Source organism: Hyperolius riggenbachi, chromosome 5 (assembly GCF_040937935.1).
Source record: "Hyperolius riggenbachi isolate aHypRig1 chromosome 5, aHypRig1.pri, whole genome shotgun sequence".
NCBI classification, from domain to species: domain Eukaryota; kingdom Metazoa; phylum Chordata; class Amphibia; order Anura; family Hyperoliidae; genus Hyperolius; species Hyperolius riggenbachi.
The window spans coordinates 376,620,286-376,642,144 of record NC_090650.1 but is presented as its reverse complement, the minus strand read 5'-3'; the positions used below and the strand labels follow the sequence as shown (position 1 = coordinate 376,642,144).

The 21,859-nt window shown below is 45.7% G+C and overlaps 1 protein-coding gene across 2 annotated transcripts in view; it reads right to left on the bottom strand.

The window, feature by feature from the left end:
- The window catches only part of NBN (nibrin), an 89,616-nt gene that overhangs the window by 25,960 nt on the left and 41,797 nt on the right, over positions 1–21,859 (bottom strand). For both annotated transcript variants that reach the window (XM_068237607.1, XM_068237608.1), the window contains exons 6-10: positions 21,722–21,839; positions 20,187–20,374; positions 10,340–10,449; positions 7,693–7,831; positions 2,718–2,993 (exon numbers count right to left, since the gene is read on the bottom strand). In XM_068237607.1, coding sequence (XP_068093708.1) covers positions 2,718–2,993; positions 7,693–7,831; positions 10,340–10,449; positions 20,187–20,374; positions 21,722–21,839 — 831 coding nt within the window. The remainder of the gene's footprint in view (positions 1–2,717; positions 2,994–7,692; positions 7,832–10,339; positions 10,450–20,186; positions 20,375–21,721; positions 21,840–21,859) is intronic.

Below are 21,859 nucleotides of genomic sequence, written 5' to 3'. Positions count from 1 at the left end.
TGTAACTTTCTGGAATGTGTCAGAACTTAGCAGTTAAATAAAATTCTCACACGGAGCAAAACAGAGATTTTGACTCGCCCCACCCCCTCCCTCTGCATGGCATAAAAACACAAGGTTGGGTGATCAGAGTGTGAGACTTGAACTGTTCCAGCAATACATACAGGCCCTTCAATGTCAATCTTTAAGAGAACCAGAGATGAAGCAACCTCATGTATTTTACCTTATAAATCAGTGGGAACATGACAGTAAACACCTAATCTGCTCTTTGTTACATTGTTCTCTGTTTAATTTGCCTGTTATCACCTCTAAGATAAGAATCCCGACTAAGCAGTCGGTCTGGCTTTGCTACAGAATAATTATAGCTGAGACTGTGTTCTTTGCTGTCTTCAAGTCCAAGCCTGCCCCCTGCTGGCTTTGCTCAGGAATCATTATAGCTGAGTCATTATAGCAAAGCCAGAATCAATGCTCAGTCCGGGATTCTTATCTCAGCTAGATAACACACTTTTAGCAGTGAGGATGGAACAGAGAGCATGGTAAATGTTTTCTCTAATGTTCCCACTGATTTCTATGGTAAAATACACAAGGGTGCTTCGTCTCTGGTTCACTTTACGTTACAGGCAAATATTTTGTATTGGATTGTGTCAGATGATTCCTTTTAGGTCAAACTGATTATTCCATTATTCTACGTTTTTATTTTTAGTGTGTAGACCAGCGCACATTCTTTTCTCTGAAAATTTTCGTGAATGAATAAATACATGAAAACATTCCCACCATTCATTTGTTTTGACCACAGAAAAAGGAAGTGTGTTTCTTCTCGGCAATATGGCTAGTGGCAACTTCAGACAAAACTACACAAACGACAGCAGAACTAAAGCCAAACAAGGATGGCAGCAGTAAACACGGGCTCTATAAGAAGGGTTTTTAAACTTGAATCATTTTGAAATGACTGTTGTAAATAAGTTGCCAGTGAAATGGTGAGCGTTATATCCAATATCACAGTATGGGAGTGGCACTGTATAAGCACAACTACAATCAGGAACAAATACATTTACGCAAGTGACCATGAGCAGTTATAGGCTTTAATGGGAACCTAAAGTGAGGAGAATGCAGAGGCTACGTCTTCATTCCCTTAGGGCCTGAGCCCACTAACGCAGTTGTGTGCGCTTTTCAGCATCTGTAACATTGATGTGTTGCTGAAAAGCGGACACAGCGCACAACTGTTAGTGGGCTCAGGCCCTGAGAATCGGTTCACACTTATTTTTTTGGCCCAGATCAAAACAAGATCCACGGATACCAATGTTTAAAATAGCGGCCATCTTCACACACTTCAAAAACCGGATCCTGTTTAGAAAACTGAATGGAGAGTCCAGATTTGCAGGTTTTTCATGGACCCCGGATACACGCAGGGGCAATGAAAGGCAATACAAGAACGGATCTCCCTCTACACAGGCTATTTTGCACACAGAAACGGAGAGAGATCCGGATTGCCTACTGCTTGCTCCTCCCCTTTAACGTCAGCCCCATAGGTGTCCCCATGTAGCCTGAGGGGGTAGCAGCCAAGAAGGGGGGCAATGGACACAGCGGTGGGGAGGGGGGGTCCCCCCCCCATCCCTGGTCCCCATTCAGCTATGTCCGCTATGGTAATCTGCAAAGGTAATCAGTGAACAGGGAAGCAATTACCTTCCTCCCTCTGCTCGCCGCGTGACTTCCTGCAATGCTTCCTTCTCCCCATCCGCTGTGCCCGCTGCCCCTCTTCAGATCAGCGGCTCCTCCATGGACAGAGCTGGGGGCACATTTTTAAAAATGCAAACAGGGCAGCACAGATCTGTTTGCGTTCCGGTTTTTGAAAACCGGAGCCAGGAGCACAGATTGCGTTCTGCAACCGCACTAATGTGGACCGAGCCTAATAAACAATGCCAGTTGCCTGGCTGTCATGCTGAGCTTTTAGCTTTAGTTGTTTTTTTTTCTTGAGTCACACTCCTGCAACAACCATGCAGCCAGTGTAGTCACACCAATCAGGACACAGAGGCATGTTAGATGGTAATTGGCTCCGGGAACCCCCTGATCAAGTAGTACTTTTTTTTTTTTCCAGGTTTTCTACTAGTCCGGGTCAGTTTTCAACTGGCAAGTATTAGAGGCAGGGAAAAAGCACATAAGTCACAGATGACATGAAATGAAGGAAATCTTTTTATTTAGCAATTTGTTAAGTTAGCAATAAAAGACCTGACAGAGGTCACATTTGTTGCTTCAGCTATTTAACACCTAGGTTTAAAAACTTTTGGCCATAGGTCCAAATTCGTATATTGTCTACTATATTATAAGAGCTACATGTCCTTGTACTTGTAATTAAGGCAACAGGAAATTTGGGTGCAGGGCAAAGCCGAAAAATGGCTCACCCTGCTCCTGCAAAAGTCCCGGTGGTGTTAATTACTATTCCCCCCCTCCCGGCCACTGTGGACTCTATGGTAAGATGTAATTCGGCTGCCAGCTATATTGCTGGTTGCCGAATTACTCTGTTTTTAACATAATTTGGGCTCAGTCTCTTGACAGAGCCCAAATTACTGACTATGTGCAGCTATACCCGTAATTCACATTACAGCCTATGGCGGCGCCTGGTGCGTCCCAAACTTCCAGCCCCGATTTTGCCTGACTCGACCTGTTCTATAGTCTTATTCCAGATTGCTCTACTTATTAACTGGACCATATTTTGCACGTACCGTTTCTTGGTGACTGGCTGGAAATAATTCTGGATCTTATTAGAGGAACCCATCTTCTGTGAGGATTTCTCCTTTTGTGAGGTAGTTGTGTCTGTGGGCGGGACTCGGGGTCTCTTCACCTCTGTTGTCTTTGGGTCCTCCGGAAACAAAGCAGCTCTGCAGTCACCACTGATGCCAGACGGCGAGTCACCAGAGGCACCTGCATCCTGTTTACTGCCATTTCTAACCAAGCTCTTAGGAGTCTCTTTTACTTCACGAACTCCACTGATCTCCATCCTGAAAAATCACGTAAAACAAATGACAAACAAAATTACAAGTTTGTCATGCCATACAACTGTGCCACTGGCCCTACACTATGCTGTTAAACAGGTTTTTCTAAATCGGAAAACCATAAAAAAAAAATACCGGTACCATAAAAACAAATTGTTCAAATTACTTTATCAAGTATAAAAATCAATAATTAAAAAACAAAAGCATAAAAGTAACTACGGTAGTCACAAGTTCACCCTAGCCACAGAGTTTCTTCAGTTTGCACTACTTTTGCCTTAAACCGTGCATGCTGGTTCACACAGTGTTTTGAGGTTTATTTTTTTATTATCGCTAGCTGTAAAAGCGCTTGTGTAATGAAATCCAATGTGAGTGTTTTTTTCCAATTGCACACTTTTTCATCCCCAAAAGTGTGTGTGGTGTGTGTGTTGCAGTTTGTGGATCGATTGAAAAAAAAATGCGTATGCGTTTACGTGATCGCAAAATGAAAATGCATGGAAAAGAGGCATTTCTCGGTGTGTCTTATAAGGCAAAAATTACGGTATTTTCTGGGCGATATTGCTTGAAAGCAAGGCATAGAAAAATTGCAAATCGCTTTAAAAGCATTTTGTACCGCGATTTTGTGAGCTTTTTTTTTCAAGCAAAAAAGCATACAAAATCGATTAAAAAAAACCGCAAATCAAACTAAAAATGCCAGAAATCGCTTAACATAATCACTCACAAATGTGCTCAGGGCTTGCGACTTGTAGTGTGAACTAGGCCTACCTGCGGTAAAACTGACAAAGTCTATCAAAATGATAGAGGATTATTGCAGGGTTAAAGTGAACCAGAGACGAAGCACCCTTGTGTATTTTACCATAGAAATCAGTGGGAACATTAGAGAAAACATTTACCATGCTCTCTGTTCCATCCTCACTGCTAAAAGTGTCTGTTATCTAGCTGAGATAAGAATCCCGGACTGAGCATTGAGTCTGGCTTTGCTATAATGACTCAGCTATAATGATTCCTGAGCAAAGCCAGCAGGGGGCAGGCTTGGACTTGAAGACAGCAAAGAACACAGTCTCAGCTATAATTATTCTGTAGCAAAGCCAGACCGACTGCTTAGTCGGGATTCTTATCTTAGAGGTGATAACAGGCAAATTAAACAGAGAACAATGTAACAAAGAGCAGATTAGGTGTTTACTGTCATGTTCCCACTGATTTATAAGGTAAAATACATGAGGTTGCTTCATCTCTGGTTCTCTTTAAATACTTACCTGTCCTTGGGTTATCCCTCCAAGCAGGCGGTGCGCTGCTTCTCCCCGGAGTTGGGCCCGGGCAATTTTTTTCTTTAAACTAACCACCAAGGCTCTGCCCACAGCCACCAGCGTGACCGTGGCTGGTCCCCAGCTCAGCAGATGCAGCTTGATTGGTGTCAGGCTGTGGCCGCGCAAGCAGAGGCCTTGGAAGAGTTTTGGCAGTCCTCGTAAACATGGCTGTGACCGCACTGGCAAGGAGCGGGTGGAGCATCGCCTTTGACCAAAAGACGTTGGACCTGGTGAGTATTTAGCCCTAGCTATCCCCCCATCATCATTTAGACAGGGCCTGTCATGACATGAAAGATCTGGAGTGCTGGATCGTCTTAGCCAGGCACACTGTTCTTACAGATAGCTGGAACCGGAAGTCGCTCTGTCGTGCACTGTGGAACCCCCCCCAGTAAAAACAGAATGCATAACGAGGCTGCAGCGCATGACACCTTTGTACAACACTCGGCACTGAAGCTCTATCTAGGCTTGGCACTGTACATAGACATTTTGTATGTCACCTGTCGGTTCAGGTACCCTTTAACCACTTCATGCCCTGAGTGGAAGGGAACAAGTGCGCAAGCACGTGAATGTGCGCTCCCCCAGCGCGTGTAACTATAAAAATGGCCTATTTGCACTAAAGGTGCGCAAATAGGACGTTTATAAAGGTCTATATTGTAAGAAGTGGTAATACTAAAGGTAAAAGTTTGATAAGAATTACATTCACTGGACTCCTTTTGTCCAACCTGCATACCCTGACTTCTCATTGTCAGGAGTGTTTGTATAGCGTGCACCAACCTGCATGCCCTGACTTCACATTGTCAGGAGTGTTTGTATAGAGTGTACTAACCTGCATGCCCTGACTTCTCATTGTCAGGAGTGTTTGTATAGAGTGTACCAACCTGCATGCCCTGACTTCTCATTGTCAGGAGTGTTTGTATAGAGTGTACCAACCTGCATGCCCTGACTTCTCATTGTCAGGAGTGTTTGTATAGCGTGTACCAACCTGCATGCCCTGACTTCACATTGTCAGCAGTGTGTGTATAGAGTGTACCAACCTGCATGCCCTGACTTCACATTGTCAGGAGTGTTTATATAGCGTGCACCAACCTGCATGCCCTGACTTCACATTGTCAGGAGTGTTTATATAGAGTGTACCAACCTGCATACCCTGACTTCTCATTGTCTGGAGTGTTTGTATAGAGTGTACCAACCTGCATGCCCTGACTTCTCATTGTCAGGAGTGTTTGTATAGAGTGTACCAACCTGCATGCCCTGACTTCTCATTGTCAGGAGTGTTTGTATAGCGTGTACCAACCTGCATGCCCTGACTTCACATTGTCAGCAGTGTGTGTATAGAGTGTACCAACCTGCATGCCCTGACTTCACATTGTCAGGAGTGTTTGTATAGCGTGCACCAACCTGCATGCCCTGACTACACATTGTCAGGAGTGTTTATATAGAGTGTACCAACCTGCATACCCTGACTTCTCATTGTCAGGAGTGTTTATATAGAGTGTACCAACCTGCATACCCTGACTTCTCATTGTCTGGAGTGTTTGTATAGAGTGTACCAACCTGCATACCCTGACTTCTCATTGTCTGGAGTGTTTGTATAGAGTGTACCAAACTGCATACCCTGACTTCTCATTGTCAGGAGTGTTTATATAGAGTGTACCAACCTGCATACCCTGACTTCTCATTGTCTGGAGTGTTTGTATAGAGTGTACCAAACTGCATACCCTGACTTCTCATTGTCAGGATTGTTTATATAGAGTGTACCAACCTGCATACCCTGACTTCTCATTGTCTGGAGTGTTTGTATAGAGTGTACCAACCTGCATACCCTGACTTCTCATTGTTAAGAGTGTTTGTATAGAGTGTACCAACCTGCATGCCCTGACTTCACATTGTCAGGAGTGTTTGTATAGAGTGTACTAACCTGCATGCCCTGACTTCTCATTGTCAGGAGTGTTTGTATAGCTTTTACCAACCTGCATGCCCTGACTTCACATTGTCAGGAGTGTTTGTATAGTGTGTACTAACCTGCATGCCCTGACTTCTCATTGTCAGGAGTGTTTGTATAGAGTGTACCCACCTGCATGCCCTGGCTTCTCATTGTCAGGAGTGTTTGTATAGAGTGTACCAACCTGCATGCCCTGACTTCACATTGTCAGGAGTGTTTGTATAGAGTGTACCAACCTGCATGTCCTGACTTCACATTGTCAGGAGTGTTTGTATAGAGTGTACCAACCTGCATGCCCTGACTTCACATTGTCAGGAGTGTTTCTATAGAGTGTACCAACCTGCATTCCCTGACTTCACATTGTCAGGAGTGTTTATATAGAGTGTACCAACCTGCATACCCTGACTTCTCATTGTCTGGAGTGTTTGTATAGAGTGTACCAACCTGCATACCCTGACTTCTCATTGTCAGGAGTGTTTATATAGAGTGTACCAACCTGCATACCCTGACTTCTCATTGTCTATAGTGTTTGTATAGAGTGTACCAACCTGCATACCCTGACTTCACATTGTCAGGAGTGTTTATATAGAGTGTACCAACCTGCATACCCTGACTTCTCATTGTCTGGAGTGTTTGTATAGAGTGTACCAAACTGCATACCCTGACTTCTCATTGTCAGGAGTGTTTATATAGAGTGTACCAACCTGCATACCCTGACTTCTCATTGTCTGGAGTGTTTGTATAGAGTGTACCAAACTGCATACCCTGACTTCTCATTGTCAGGAGTGTTTATATAGAGTGTACCAACCTGCATACCCTGACTTCTCATTGTCAGGAGTGTTTATATAGAGTGTACCAACCTGCATACCCTGACTTCTCATTGTTAAGAGTGTTTGTATAGAGTGTACCAACCTGCATGCCCTGACTTCACATTGTCAGGAGTGTTTGTATAGAGTGTACTAACCTGCATGCCCTGACTTCTCATTGTCAGGAGTGTTTGTATAGCTTTTACCAACCTGCATGCCCTGACTTCACATTGTCAGGAGTGTTTGTATAGAGTGTACCAACCTGCATGCCCTGACTTCTCATTGCCAGGAGTGTTTGTATAGAGTGTACCAACCTGCATGCCCCGACTTCACATTGTCAGGAGTGTTTGTATAGAGTGTACCAACCTGCATGCCCTGACTTCTCATTGTCAGGAGTGTGTGTATAGAGTGTACCAACCTGCATACCCTGACTTTTCATTGTCAGGAGTGTTTGTATAGCGTGTACCAACCTGCATGCCCTGACTTCACATTGTCTGTAGTGTACCAGCCAACGATCAGGTCAGGTCAGGTCTGCAATAACCTGAAATCACATGACCGGCTAGGCAGAATGAACACTCTTATGGAAAAAAAAAAAAAAAACACATTTCACACGTATTACAAACTACAGTGCAAAGTCACTAGTGTCAACATACCAGTTATCAGGCGGGTCCAGTTGTTCTGTATTTGCCACATAAGCCGTTGTATTGAATGTGGTTGGTGGAAGTACAGTCTCATTGACAGCCAGGCTGCAGGAAAGTGTAGATCCAATTATACTGCTTCGTGCAGCATTCACTGAATTAAAATAGAAATAAATAAAAATAACGATTACTCATTTATACATGGCTGACATTTTCTAAGGGGGAAAAAAAAAAAAAAAACTTTTGCTAAGTGAAAATTAAATGTCATTTCCCCTCCACATCCTGCTATGTATCCTTGTAGCAAGAAAGCAGAGCCAGGAGGGGGCAGGCTTGGGCTTGAAAAGACATCACAGAAGACTGACTCAGCTATAATCATTATGGGGCAAAGCTAGACTGAATGCTCAGTCGAGGATTCTTATCAGAGCTGATAACAGGCAAACTGAGCAGTTAAAAGGGAAACAAAGAGCAGAGTAGGTGTTTACTGTCATGTCCCCACTGATATATATGGTAAAATACATGAGGGTGCTTCGTCTCTGGTGTACACAAATCCAACAAGCACACAACATGCAAATGACCAACCACACAACCTTTATGTCCACATGTCTAGACGGTTAAACGACCAACTCATTTACATATTGTGCACGCAAGCGGAATGACGGTCTATGCATTCAAAACAAGTACAAGTCGTTCAAATGACTTGTACACACGCATCAATTGCACAATATCAGACTGACAGTCGTGTAAATAGATCCGATAGTTGGATTGGGCAAACTACTTGTTATCAGTCGCTCGTCAAGTCGTTTGCGCACACACACACACACACACACACACACACACACACACACACACACACACACACACACACACACACACACACACACACACACACACACCTGATTATCGTCCAACAGACTAAATTCAGACGACAATCAGGCTGCAGGTTTGTCTGTGTGTACTTGCCTTTAGGCCCAATCTACACAATACAATTCTTTGTGCGATTCGATTATGATCCGATTAAATCCGACATGTCCGACCAGGATTCGATTCAATTCGATTTGCCATTGCAAAACAATGGCAAATCAAATCCCGATCAGACATGTCGGATTTATTCAGATCGTAAATAGAATCGTAATCGAATCGCACAAAGAATCGTATCGTGTAGATGGGGCTTTAGACTGTGGCATGTAATCAGTGTCTCTGCAGGAAAAATACACAGAACACACCAACACCATATAAGCTTCATCCTGGCTGCTGGAACTCATACCTGACATTCTGGTGACTAGTCACCATAGGGCTTCATCTAATCAGGCACATGGCAGCCAAGGTCATACTGGTGGATTCCAAAGATCAACTCCCCCTTGTCACCACCTCAGGCCGATGTGCTCAACTTTGTGCTCCATCTCCAGCCATCTGTATGGCCGATTTTGTGGTGAAACCTCTCCCACAAATGATGTCAGCACCTCACAGCTCTGAGGTCCTGACATCACACTGTGGGAGCCTTGTTGCATTGTGGGAAATAACAGCTGTTTCCAACTGCCAGAAATGCAAGCAGCATCTCCTTCCAGTGACATCACCTGCCAGCAGTAAAAATGTCACCATGTGATAAAGGTCAGAATGTAAATAAGGGGGAGAGGAAAGAATTTACAATGGGCAAACACTGACTAAATCATTTATATATAATTCTTGTATAAATTAAGCACTTCTGGTTATTATGTTATTCTCACTGGAGTTCCTCTTTAACTCCCGCTCAGCTGCAGGAAACGTTAAGACTGGATATTTAACTGCAGCATCCTTCTTAAGTGGTGTATACATGCCCAACGGATGTCGCCTGTCGGGGATCAGGCGCTGATCCTCATGGACAACATCGCTGGGCCGGGCTGCATGCACGCATGTCAGCTGTATAGCTGAATAAGGAACAACAAGTGGCGCATTTTGACATCACATGGTGGCTGGGGTAAAGACACAAACAACGGGATCGACGTTGCTGGACATGAATAGATACATCCAGTGGATTACTCGCGGGTTGGGCGTCGCCGTACACACCTGATTGCCAGCTGAGGCGGTGATTATCAGCCGCCTTAGTAGACAAAGAGAAACTGTGACCAAGAATTAAACTTTATCCCAATCAGTAGTTGATACTCCCATTTATGTGAGAAATCTATTCCTTTTCACAAACAGACCATAAGGGGTCGCTGTATGACATTGTGGTGAAACCCCTCCTACAAGAAACTCTGAGGACCGTGGTCCTGGCAGTTTCCGGTCTGAGAACCTTGTTGCATTGTGGGAAATAACGGTTTACAGCTGCCAAAAAAGCAAGCAGCAGCAGTAAAAATGTCACCATGTGATAAATGTCAGACTGTAAATCAGGAAGAGGAAAGATTTTACAATGGGCCAACACTGACTAAATCATTTATACAGAATTCTTGTGAAAATGAAGCACTTATTTATTACATTATTTTTTACTGGTGTTCCTCTTTAAGTCAGGTGTGTACACGAGGCTTTATACAAATTACATTGAATATTTAGAGCTGGAGCTGGAATTTTACAAGCTAGAAAATCAGAACTAAAAATAGCATGGCTGCCAATAGCCCAGATTCTCTGCATTATAAATCATCATTTACTGACTTTCCCATCACATAAAGTAGATGAAGTACTGCCATACCGTTCTCATTCCTAGTCGCTGCACGGTGCTGAGGGTTGCAGCAGGTTTCTGTTGACATGTACATAACCGCTAAACCAATTTCAGCTTCTGGAATCGCTCGCAGACCTTTACTGTAAAACAAGAGCTAGGTTTAGGATTTCTTGTAACACTTTGCAAATGTTAATGTCACAAGCAGAATTTCAAGAGTATTTCTGCTATGCTTTCAATTGAACAAGAACCTAGTAAGCTGTACCTTCAATGTACACTGCAAGCCTGAGACACTCAATGCAGCAAATACATAGTGCCAAGCTTTCAATGGAACCCGAGGGAAGAGGGATATGGAGGCTGCATATTTATATCCTTTTAAGCAATACCAGTTGCCTGGCATCCTGCTGATCTCTTCAACTGCAGTAGTGTCTGATTCACATACCTGAAACAAGCATGCAGCTAATCTAGTCAGAAACATCAGACCTGCATGCTTTTTCAGGGTTTATGGCTAAAAAAGTATTGGAGGCACATGGACCGCCAGGAAATGTGCATGGTTTAAAAGGAAATAAATACCGTAATTCAGCATCTATATCGCTCTGAGGCCTCTTGCCTCAGAGCGGGGGGGGAGGAAGAGGAGGGCGGAACCACGGCGACTAATCGGCGTGGAGCGGCGGCGATCGGAGTGCACACGCAGCTAGCAACGTGCTAGCTGCGTGTTGCAAAAAAAAAAAAAATATTATGCAAATCGGCCCAGCAGGACCTGAGAAATCCTGCTGCGCGGCTTACCCCGAGCTACGTTACTTCGCGGGGTTACCGCCAGGAGGGTTAAACAATACCAGTTGCCTCGCAGGCCTGCTGGTCTATTTTGCTGCAGTAGTGTCTGAACACCACCAGAAACAAGCATGCAGCTAATATTGTCAGATCTGACAATAGCACCTGATTTGCTGCATGCTGGTTCAGGGTCTATGGCTAAACATATTAGAGGCAAAGGTTCAGCAGGATAGCCAGGAAACTGGTATTGTTTAAAAGGAAATAAATATGGTAGCCTCCATATCTCTCGTTACAGTTGTCCTTAAAGGGAGTTCAAATAAAGCAAACTTGTCAGCTATTGAGGCTGCCTCTGCTGGCTTACTTTAGAGAATTTTAGTTGCAGGTCTGTAATGTGTTCTGCATAAAACAGCTGGAATATCTTTGCAGATCAGGAAAGCTGGAACAAGTGATCTGCTGCTTGTTCCAAGTGAGCAATGCAAACCGGGGCAGCCAAAGGATCTCTAGTAGAAGGTGTCAGATGCAGATTACAGAAGACAGAAGCCATGGCTTAACTTGGCTAACTAAAATATATTTTTGGAAGTTGGAGTTCAAGAACTAAGTTCACTTCTTCAGCCAAAGCTTCCTTCAAAAAATGTGCTTATTTAGTCAAGGAAAAGTACTGCATGCAACGCCAATCTTCTTCCTCCTGGACAAATCTGGAAATGTATGCATATTTTCATTTTGGAGTTCAGAGAAGGAAAATAGATTTATCTCAAAGAGGAACTGTAACCAAGGATTGAACTTTATCCCAATCAGTAGCTGATACTCCCTTTCTCATGGGAAATCTTTACCTTTTCTGAAATAGATCACCAGGGAATATGCATGGCTGATATTGTGGTGAAACCACTCCTAAACTATGAGGTCAGAAACTAGGTTTTGACAGATTCCTGTCTGTGAAGCTTGTTGCATTGTGGGAAATAACAGCGGTTTCCGACTGCCAAGCAAGCAGTATCTCCCTCTGTACATATGTAGATCTATAAAATAAATAAACCTTTTACCCTCTCTCATTGTTAGGGTGTGTGGTTATAGCTAATGGCAATTGGTGCTGTCTGTTTTTTCTTGTCTGCCAGTAGTAAAGATGATGACGTGTTGGCTCATTGTTCATCAAAGAACATTAACAAATTACATGGGGAATATCATTTTATTGATCTCTCCTATTTTTTTGCTTCTCACTTTGCAATGTATTCATTTATTTTTTCCCCTTTTCGTTGATGTTCCTCTTTAAAGAGTCTGAAGCCATTTATTTTCTCTCTCTTTATTGAGCAGTTACCTTAAGCATTAAGATCCAAGCTGATCCGCCGCATCCCCGTGGCAGAACGAGGTATTTATACTCCTGAAATCCCGGGGCAAAATTCTGCTTTTGCAGAAATTTGCTTCCTGGATTAGGCAAACTGTGCGCAGTAATTCTGCCTCTTCTCCAGTCAATCTCCACCCCTCTCAGTCTTCTTTCACTGAGAGGGGTTGGGAGAGGCGGAGATCAGCAGAGATTGACTGGATAAGAGGCAGAGTTACTGCGCACAGCTCTGCCTCCCCCAAGCAGCAAAATCTGCCACTTGTAAAGTAGTGGAAATTTGCTCTGGTATTTCAGGGGGTTAAATACCTCGTTTTGCCCCGGGGATGCGGCGATTCAGCTTGAATCTTAATGCTTAAGGTAACTGCGCAATAAAAAAAAAAAAAAAAAAAAAAAGTTAAAATTAATGGCTTCAGACTCGCTTTAAAGAGAGACTGAAGCGAGAATAAATCTCGCTTCAGACCTCAGAGTTAGCAGGGGCATGTGTGCCCCTGCTAAAACGCCGCTATAGTGCGGCTTAACGGGGGTCCCTTCACCCCCAAATCCCCCTCCGTAATGCGGGGGAGCGCTTCCTGGTTGGGGCAGGGCTAACCGCCGCAGCCCTGCCCCACGCGCGTCTGTCAGTGCGTATCTCCGCCTCTCCCCCGCCCCTCTCAGTCTTCCTTCACTGAGAGGGGCGGGGGAGAGGCGGCGATGCGCCGCTGACAGACGTGACTGGAGGCAGGGCTGCAGCCGTTAGCCCTGCCTCCAGGAGCGACCAAATGCTCGACCAAGTCGTGCTGGGGTGGGTTTGGGGGTGAAGGGACCCCCTTTGTGCGGCGCGATAGCGGCGGTTTAGCAGGGGCACACATGCCCCTGCTAACTTTGAGCTCTGAAGCGAGATTTATTCTCGCTTCAGAGTCTCTTTAAAGAGAACCCGAGGTGTGTTTAAAGAATGTTATCTGCATACAGAGGCTGGATCTGCCTATACAGCCCAGCCTCTGTTGCTATCCCAAACCCCTGCACTCTGCAATCCCTCATAAATCACAGCCATGCTGTGAGGCTGTGTTTACATCTGTAGTGTCAGTCTCAGCTGCTCCCCCGCCTCCTGCATAGCTCCGGTCCCTGCCCCCGTCCCTTCCCTCCAATCAGCAGGGAGGGAAGGGATGCAGGCGGGGACTGGAATTCTGCAGGAGGCGGGGAGAGCAGCAGACTGACACTATAGAGATAAACAGCCAGCTCTGACAAGCTGTTTGTCAGCAACGTGGCTGTGATTTATGAGGAATTGCAGAGTGCAGGGGGACCTTAGGGGGGTTTGGGATAGCAACAGAGGCTGGGCTGTATAGGCAGATCCAGCCTTTGTATGCAGATAATATTCTTCAAACCCACCTCGGGTTCTCTTTAAGGTACATCTGAACTAAGAGGGATATGGAGGCTGCCATATTTATCCCCCTTTAACCTCCGTGGCGGTAAGCCCGAACTACACTTAATGCAGAGCAATGGCGCACAGCGGGCCTATTTACTCACCTACCAGAGGATCCACACGCCAGCAGTCATTCTCCTTCCTGTCCTTGGAGGCTCTGAATCACTCTGATGGGATCGCTCTAGTCCAGTGATCTGCAAACTTAACTCTCCAGCTGTTAAAGGGAACCTTAACTGAACGGGGGGTATAGAGTTTTACTTACCTGGGGCTATTACCAGCCCCCCTGCAGCAGTCCTGTGCCCTCGGCGCCGCTCTGGAATCCTCTGGTCCCCCGCTGTCACTTAGTTTCGTTTTTGACGACTCACCAGTCGCCGGCCGCCATGCGTATTATTGGACGCATTCACCAATGCAATTAGCGCTATTGCGGACCGCAACGCGTACAAAAATACGCGTTGCCGCATTCCGCACGCGTATTTTTGTACGCGTTGCGGTCCGCAATAGCACTAATTGCATTGGTGAATGCGTCCAATAATACGCATGGCGGCCGGCGACTGGTGAGTCGTCAAAAACGAAACTAAGTGACAGCGGGGGACCAGAGGATTCCAGAGCGGCGCCGAGGGCACAGGACTGCTGCAGGGGGCTGGTAATAGCCCCAGGTAAGTAAAACTCTATACCCCCCGTTCAGTTAAGGTTCCCTTTAAGGAACTACAAGTCCCACAATGCATTGCAGGAATCTGACAGCCACAGGCATGATTCAAAAAGGCTAATGCATTGGGGGATTTGTAGTTCCTTAACAGCTGGAGAGCCAAGTTTGCAGATCACTGCGTCTAGTCCAGTGGTTCCCAACCTTTTATGAAGTATCGCCCCTTAGGGGAAGATGACTCACCCCTGTCGCCCCCCTTCTCTTAGTACGGTATACCCTTACGCCAGGTGGTGGTGTCAGTGGAGGGGGTAGCGCTGTGACCTTGCCAGCTAAAAATAGCCGGTGACTCAACTACTTTGCGCCAATTCCCTTACCGGTGTAATGTCAGCTATTGCAGCCCCGCACGTTGTGCAGCCCCGCATGCGCAGGAGGAGCCTGCATCCCATTAAGTTGTGCAGCCACTTAAAACATCCTAAATATCTCCGCTTCCGCACCACGTACACTCCCGAAATTTTCAGGGGAGGGAGGTGACCCCCAGATCTAGTTCTGTGCCGAATTGCAGCCCCCGAGCCCCGCTGGTTCCCGAGACTGATTGCAGCAAACCTACCTCGGGAACTAGCAGGGCTCAGGGGCTGCAATTCGACACAGAGCTAGATCTGGGGGTCCCCTCCCTCCCCTGAAGATTTTGGGAGTGTACGTGGTGCGGAAGCGGAGATATTTCAGGTAAATAATATCTAACTTCCCACTGAGCATGCGCGATACTCAGTGAGAAAGGTTGCTTCCGGGCTGCAATATCTGACATTACACCGGCGCGTGACCAACGAGCCCTGAGGAATTACACAACTCTATCATGCACACTTGCATATTTTATACAGATCATATTTTTTGCCCATGATGTTCTTAAAAACGAGTGACACTGCGACACTTTATTTTTTCTGCCTTTTCATACTGATCGCCCCCCTGTCGCCCCCCACAAATTTACCGCCCCCCTTAGAACCCAAATCGCCCACCCGGTTGGGAACCACTGGTCTAGTCTATCTCACTGCAGAGTTACAGCACCACCCGGAGGATGGAGGGAAAATTGCTGAATTCCAGGGAGGTGAGTAAGTGCTGGGGCTGCTGCAGGCATTCTGGCGGCCTGATTTTTTTTTCTGATTTTAGGGTATGAAACGTGCTGAAAAGACCCTAAAATCCAGAAATAATCGTACCGCCAGAGAAGTTAAACAATACCAGTTGCTTGGAAGTACTTCTGATCTCTTGAGCTGCAGTACTATCTGAATCACACACCTGAAACAAGCATGTAGCTAATCCAGTCAGACTTCAGTCAGAAACATCTGATCTGCACGCTTGTTCAGGGTCTATGGCCATATATACTGGAGGCAGAGGATCAGCAGGGCAGCCAGGAAACCTGCAGCAGACGTTTTAACTCACCTCCCGGGGATCTCGATGTCGGCCGCCATTCTTTTTCCTCTCCTCTGAGGCTCTGCTTCGCCCTGGTGAGATCGTAGTCTGTCGTCATGATGACAGCCAGCAATCTCACTATAGGGTTACAGCGCCACCCAGAGGATGGAGGGAAAACTGCAGCACTGGATCCCAGAGAGGCGAGTGATTGCTGGGGCTGCTGCAGATCTCCATAGGAGCATGATTTTTTTTTTCCAGGTTTTAGGGTCTGAACGCATGCAAAAAAAATTGCATTGCATTTATACCGTAAAATCCAGAAAGAATCAGAACGCCAAGGGGGTTAAAAGGCATTTTATTAGTAAGGTGTAAAAAGATCACCTAGGAGAAAACTTAGGAGAAAAAGTGAATAGAGTAAGGGCCTTAGGGCAAAGTGCTTTCATAAAGACATGTACAAATAGATGCAAGAAGGCAGCCACTAGCCAGGGAAACAGCAGCTCAACGCATTCTAGAAACATTTCCTGACGTATGTGGATATAAATTTACGCAAGCCTCACCACAGAGAAAAACAACCAGCCTCCAAACACCCACAGCACATTGGAAATACTAGTCATGCCGCTAGAGAGGAAATCTGTCCTTACATTATGGCTAGATCATAGTGAGGACATCCGTTTTATTGAAGAGGGATTGTCAGCCCCAAAATCAAATTCCATTTACCCACTGCTCTGCGTTTATTATGCAGTTTAAATCCTGACCATGCATTGCAAACATTCCAACACAATCATAAATGTTTCAGCTGTAATGAATGTTATCTCCGTCAGCCTGGCTCTTTAATACATTGCTGAGATGATGGAAGCTTATCTCCGCTCCCACATTCCTGCTCCTCATTGCTTTGCTGAGGGCAGTTCAGTGTGATGGGAGTCTAAGAAGGGAAATACACGTCACCCCTTTGCAAAAGCTGCTGTAAAATGATATACAGTGGAGGAAATAATTATTTGACCCCTCACTGATTTTGTAAGTTTGTCCAATGACAAAGAAATGAAAAGTCTCAGAACAGTATCATTTCAATGGTAGGTTTATTTTAACAGTGGCAGATAGCACATCAAAAGGAAAATCGAAAAAATAACCTTAAATAAAAGATAGCAACTGATTTGCATTTCATTGAGTGAAATAAGTTTTTGAACCCTCTAACAATAAAAGACTTAATACTTAGTGGAAAAACCCTTGTTTGCAAGCACAGAGGTCAAACGTTTCTTGTAATTGATGACCAAGTTTGCACACATTTTAGGAGGAATGTTGGTTCACTCCTCTTTGCAGATCATCTCTAAATCCCTAAGGTTTCGAGGCTGTCTCTGTGCAACTCTGAGCTTGAGCTCCCTCCATAGGTTTTCTATTGGATTAAGGTCCGGAGACTGACTAGGCCACTCCATGACCTTAATGTGCTTCTTCTTGAGCCACTCCTTTGTTGCCTTTGCTGTATGTTTTGGGTCATTGTCGTGCTGGAACACCCATCCACGACCCATTTTCAGTTTCCTGGCAGAGGGAAGGAAGTTGTCGTTCAGGATTTCACGATACATGGCTCCGTCCATTTTCCAGTTAATGCGATTAAGTTGTCCTGTGCCCTTAGCAGAAAAACACTCCCAAAGCAAAATGATTCCACCCCCATGCTTGACGGTGGGAACGGTGTTTTGGGGGTCATAGGCAGCATTTTTCTTCCTCTAAACACAGCGAGTTGAGTTAATGCCAAAGAGCTCTATTTTGGTCTCATCAGACCACAGGACCTTCTCCCAGTCACTCACAGAATCATTCAGGTGTTCATTGGCAAACTTCAGACGGGCCTGCACATGTGCCTTCTTGAGCAGGGGGACCTTGCGAGCCCTGCAGGATTTTGATCCATTGCGGTGTAATGTGTTTCCAATGGTTTTCTTGGTGACTGTGGTCCCTGCTAATTTGAGGTCATTCACTAACTCCTCCCGTGTAGTTCTAGGATGCTTTTTCACCTTTCTCAGAACCATTGACACCCCACGAGGTGAGATCTTGCGTGGAGCCCTAGAGCAAGGTCGATTGATGGTCATTTTGTGCTCCTTCCATTTTCGAACAATCGCACCAACAGTTGTCACCTTCTCTCCCAGCTTCTTTGCTAATGGTTTTGTAGCCCATTCCAGCCTTGTGCAGGTCTACAATTTTGTCTCTGACATCCTTGGACAGCTCTTTGGTCTTTCCCATGTTGGAGAGTTTGGAGTCTGCTTGATTGATTGATTCTGTGGACAGGTGTCTTTTATACAGGTGACTAGTTAAGACAGGTGTCCTTAACCTGCTGAGCGGTCTGGACGAGCTCAGCTCGTCCAACACCGCCAGAGGCTGCCGCTCAGGCCCTGCTGGGCCGATTTTCGTCAAATAAAAAGCAGCACACGCAGCCGGCACTTTGCCAGCCGCGTGTGCTGCCTGATCGCCGCCGCTCTGCGGCGATCCGCCGCGAGCAGCGGCGAAAGAGGGTCCCCCCAGCCGCCTGAGCCCAGCGTAGCCGGAACAAAAAGTTCCGGCCAGCGCTAAGGGCTGGATCGGAGGCGGCTGACGTCAGGACGTCGATGACGTCACTCCGCTCGTCGCTATGGTGACGATGTAAGCAAAACAAGGAACGCCGCTCATTGCGGCCTTCCTTGTTTATTCTGGGCGCCGGAGGCGATCGGAAGAACGCCTCCGGAGCGCCTCTAGTGGGCTTTCATGCAGCCAACTTTCAGTTGGCTGCATGAAATAGTTTTTTTTTTATTTAAAAAAAACCCTCCCGCAGCCACCCTGGCGATTTAATCAGAACGCCAGGGTGGTTAATGAGGGTGACTAATTGAGTAGAAGTGTCTAACCACTCTGTGGGAGCCAGAACTCTTAATGGTTGGTAGGGGTTCAAAAACTTATTTCACTCAATGAAATGCAAATCAGTTGCTATCTTTTATTTAAGGTTATTTTTTCGATTTTCCTTTTGATGTGCTATCTGCCACTGTTAAAATAAACCTACCATTGAAATGATACTGTTCTGAGACTTTTCATTTCTTTGTCATTGGACAAACTTACAAAATCAGTGAGGGGTCAAATAATTATTTCCTCCACTGTATGCTGTGCTCACATGTGTTTACAAAGCAAGCTAGATATAATAGTGCAGTTTCTAGGAGGGGGAAAAAAAACATTAAGGGAGGAAATTACATCAGGATTGGCTTCAGTCAGAGGTAGTAAAGATGGAAAATGCCTGGAACAGTTTTCTCTCTACTGTAGAAAATTCACTGAAATCAAAAACATGGACAGTACAATACATGTTATGCAAGTAGAACAAGCATTTATCTACTTATATATGTGTTTTTTTTTTTTCCTGGGATAGTATGGCTGACTTTTCTGCTTTAACCACTTGCCGACCGCACACTCATACCGTGCGGCGGCAAAGTGGTAGCTGGAGGACCAGCGTCGCAGATTTGCGTCGCCAGGTGCCTCCCTAATTAATCAGGAAAGGCCACTCGCGCGAGCTGCTGTTTCCTGTTAGAGCACGGAGCGGGTCTCCGTGAATAGCCTGCGAGCCGCTGATCGCAGCTCGCAGACGAAATGTAAACGCAGGAGACGTATGTCTCCTTTGTTTACATTGAACGGCGCTGCTACGCAGCAGCGCCGCAAGGCAGATCGGCGATCCCCGGCCAATCAGCGGCCGGGGATCGCCGCCATGTGACAGAGGACATCCTGTCACAGGCTGCACAGGACGGATAGCGTCCTGTGCAGCCCCGATCACCAGGGGGGACAGGTAGGAGAGGGAGGGGGGAAATTCGCCGCGGAGGGGGGCTTTGAGGTGCCCGCCCCCCCCCCCCCCCCCGCAACACCGAGGCAGGCCTGAGCGAACAGACCCCCCCTGCACATCATCCGCATAGGGGGGGAAAAAGGGGGGGGGCGATCTGATCGCTCAGCATGCACCCTGATCTGTGCTGGGGGCTGCAGAGCCCACCCAGCACAGATCATAAAAAACAGCGCTGGTCCTTAAGGGGGGGGGGAGGTAAAGGCTGGGTCCTCAAGTGGTTAAGGTCTCAGAGACAGAAGTAACGGGAACGCTTCAACCAGGACACACACTCCAGTAATAGTGTGGGGACAGGTTCCCAAATGTTCAGGATTTTGCTGGTCTGAGTCCTCCCTGACAGATTCTCACAATTTCCTAGAATGTCATCGGGTACAAGAGAACCTCCCTATGAGTATCAATAACACAATCCTGGCCGATGGTCTAACTTCCCCCTTCTACCCAAAGCAAAATCATTTGACTGGCATTTCCCTTTAAGAAAATACATGTAGTGACATGAGACAGATTCACCTCTGAACAGTATCCAGTAAAGACGTGATCCAGGCTGGAGTCTGAGATTCAGACTGCTGAGAGTCTGTTGTCCCCACATCGATCACACAAGTAGTGGGATTTTCCAGCAGGGAATGGTCATCCAACTCTCCGGTGAGCAATCTGGCTTTACCACCTCCAAACTGAACAGCTGAACTTAATTTCTTGTGCTGGAAAACAGAACAAAAAAAAAAACAAAAAAACACCTTTCACTGAAGGGCCAGAATAGCAATACCAGAAGTGAGCAGAGCTGCAGAATATATTAATCCTATGATATAGTAGGACCCTGAATAAATGTGCAGGTTATGAAATTAACAGATGAAAGCACTGTAAGAGCCGGTGCACACCAAGAGCACTTCTGAGCACTTTCTATAAACCGCTAGCGCTTTGAAAAATGCTTGGATTTGTATGGGATGGATCACACCAGAGTGATGCGATTTTTTTCCCTAAACGCAAACGCGGGTCCTGCAGCATTTCTGAGGCGATTCAGCTTCAATGTTAAGTATAGGAAAGTGGAAAATCGCTCAAAAAAGCGCTATAACAGCAATTTTACAGGTTTTTTATTTATTTTTATTTTTTTACAAAAGCTGTACACTTCCAGCTCTACTGTACAAAAGAAAAAAAATTGCTACACCGAAACGCTCCAAAAATCGCTAGGCAAAACTAGAAAATCGCTAGGTACATGCCTAGAATCGCTTAGAAAAATCACTAAAAACAAACGCTTAGCGTTTGCTTTTATGCTAGCGCTTTTTGCTGTGTACTTGCCCTAAGACAAAGTCCATGAGCAAAAGAAGGACATGGTCGTGACATGTGCGTAACGCTCCTGGCCGCAGGATCACACACGCAGCCAAGCCAGCGCACTAATGCCCAACCCAGCCGACCAGGAAGTAGCTGAGGGGGGCATTTGCCAGAGAAAAGATGGGATGGGGGGGGGTGAAGCGGGGGCCATGAAGACTGCTTCATATACATGCCTGCTCCCTCTGTTTTTACTATATGCTGCAGCTCTGGTGTACTTTCTTTTAAACCAAAAATAAAAATATGGGACTCCCGCAAAGTTCTATAGAGGATTACTTCTACAGATACAATTATTTTTCTCATAAGGTTATAACCTGCTAGAAAATGAACAGTTAAAACGAATGATCAATCCGATTCTTGGATGAGTATTGGGTCATCCACCTTTCCCATTAGGCTTCCAACAGACATGAGGCGACAAATGGGTGCTGTACAGGCAACAGTATCAGGTCTGTACTCGGAAGATGCTGCTACCTGATCATTCGCTCTGATCTAATTGCTGCAGCACAACGTGTACCACTGCAAACCGTTTCATGAATGAGCCTTTGTCCAGATGCCATACCTTTTACACTGTACATAATCTGTTTTCCGCTTATAGCTATGAGCACGCAGTGCGAATGCTGTTCAGTCTGGGGAGCACTCAGCAGATGTCATCCAACAGTCAGTGTAATGCGAGTCTAGGAACAGATACGGAATAAATCCTGCATGTAAAATGAATCACGCACCTGCTTGGCACTCAGAAACAGAAAAGTCTTGTCTTTGAAGATAGTTTTCCTTTTTGCGTTTGGTGAGATTTCTAATGACTCAGACTGCAGAGAGGGCTCATCAATTATTGGAAGAAAGCTGGGGGGAAATAAATGGGA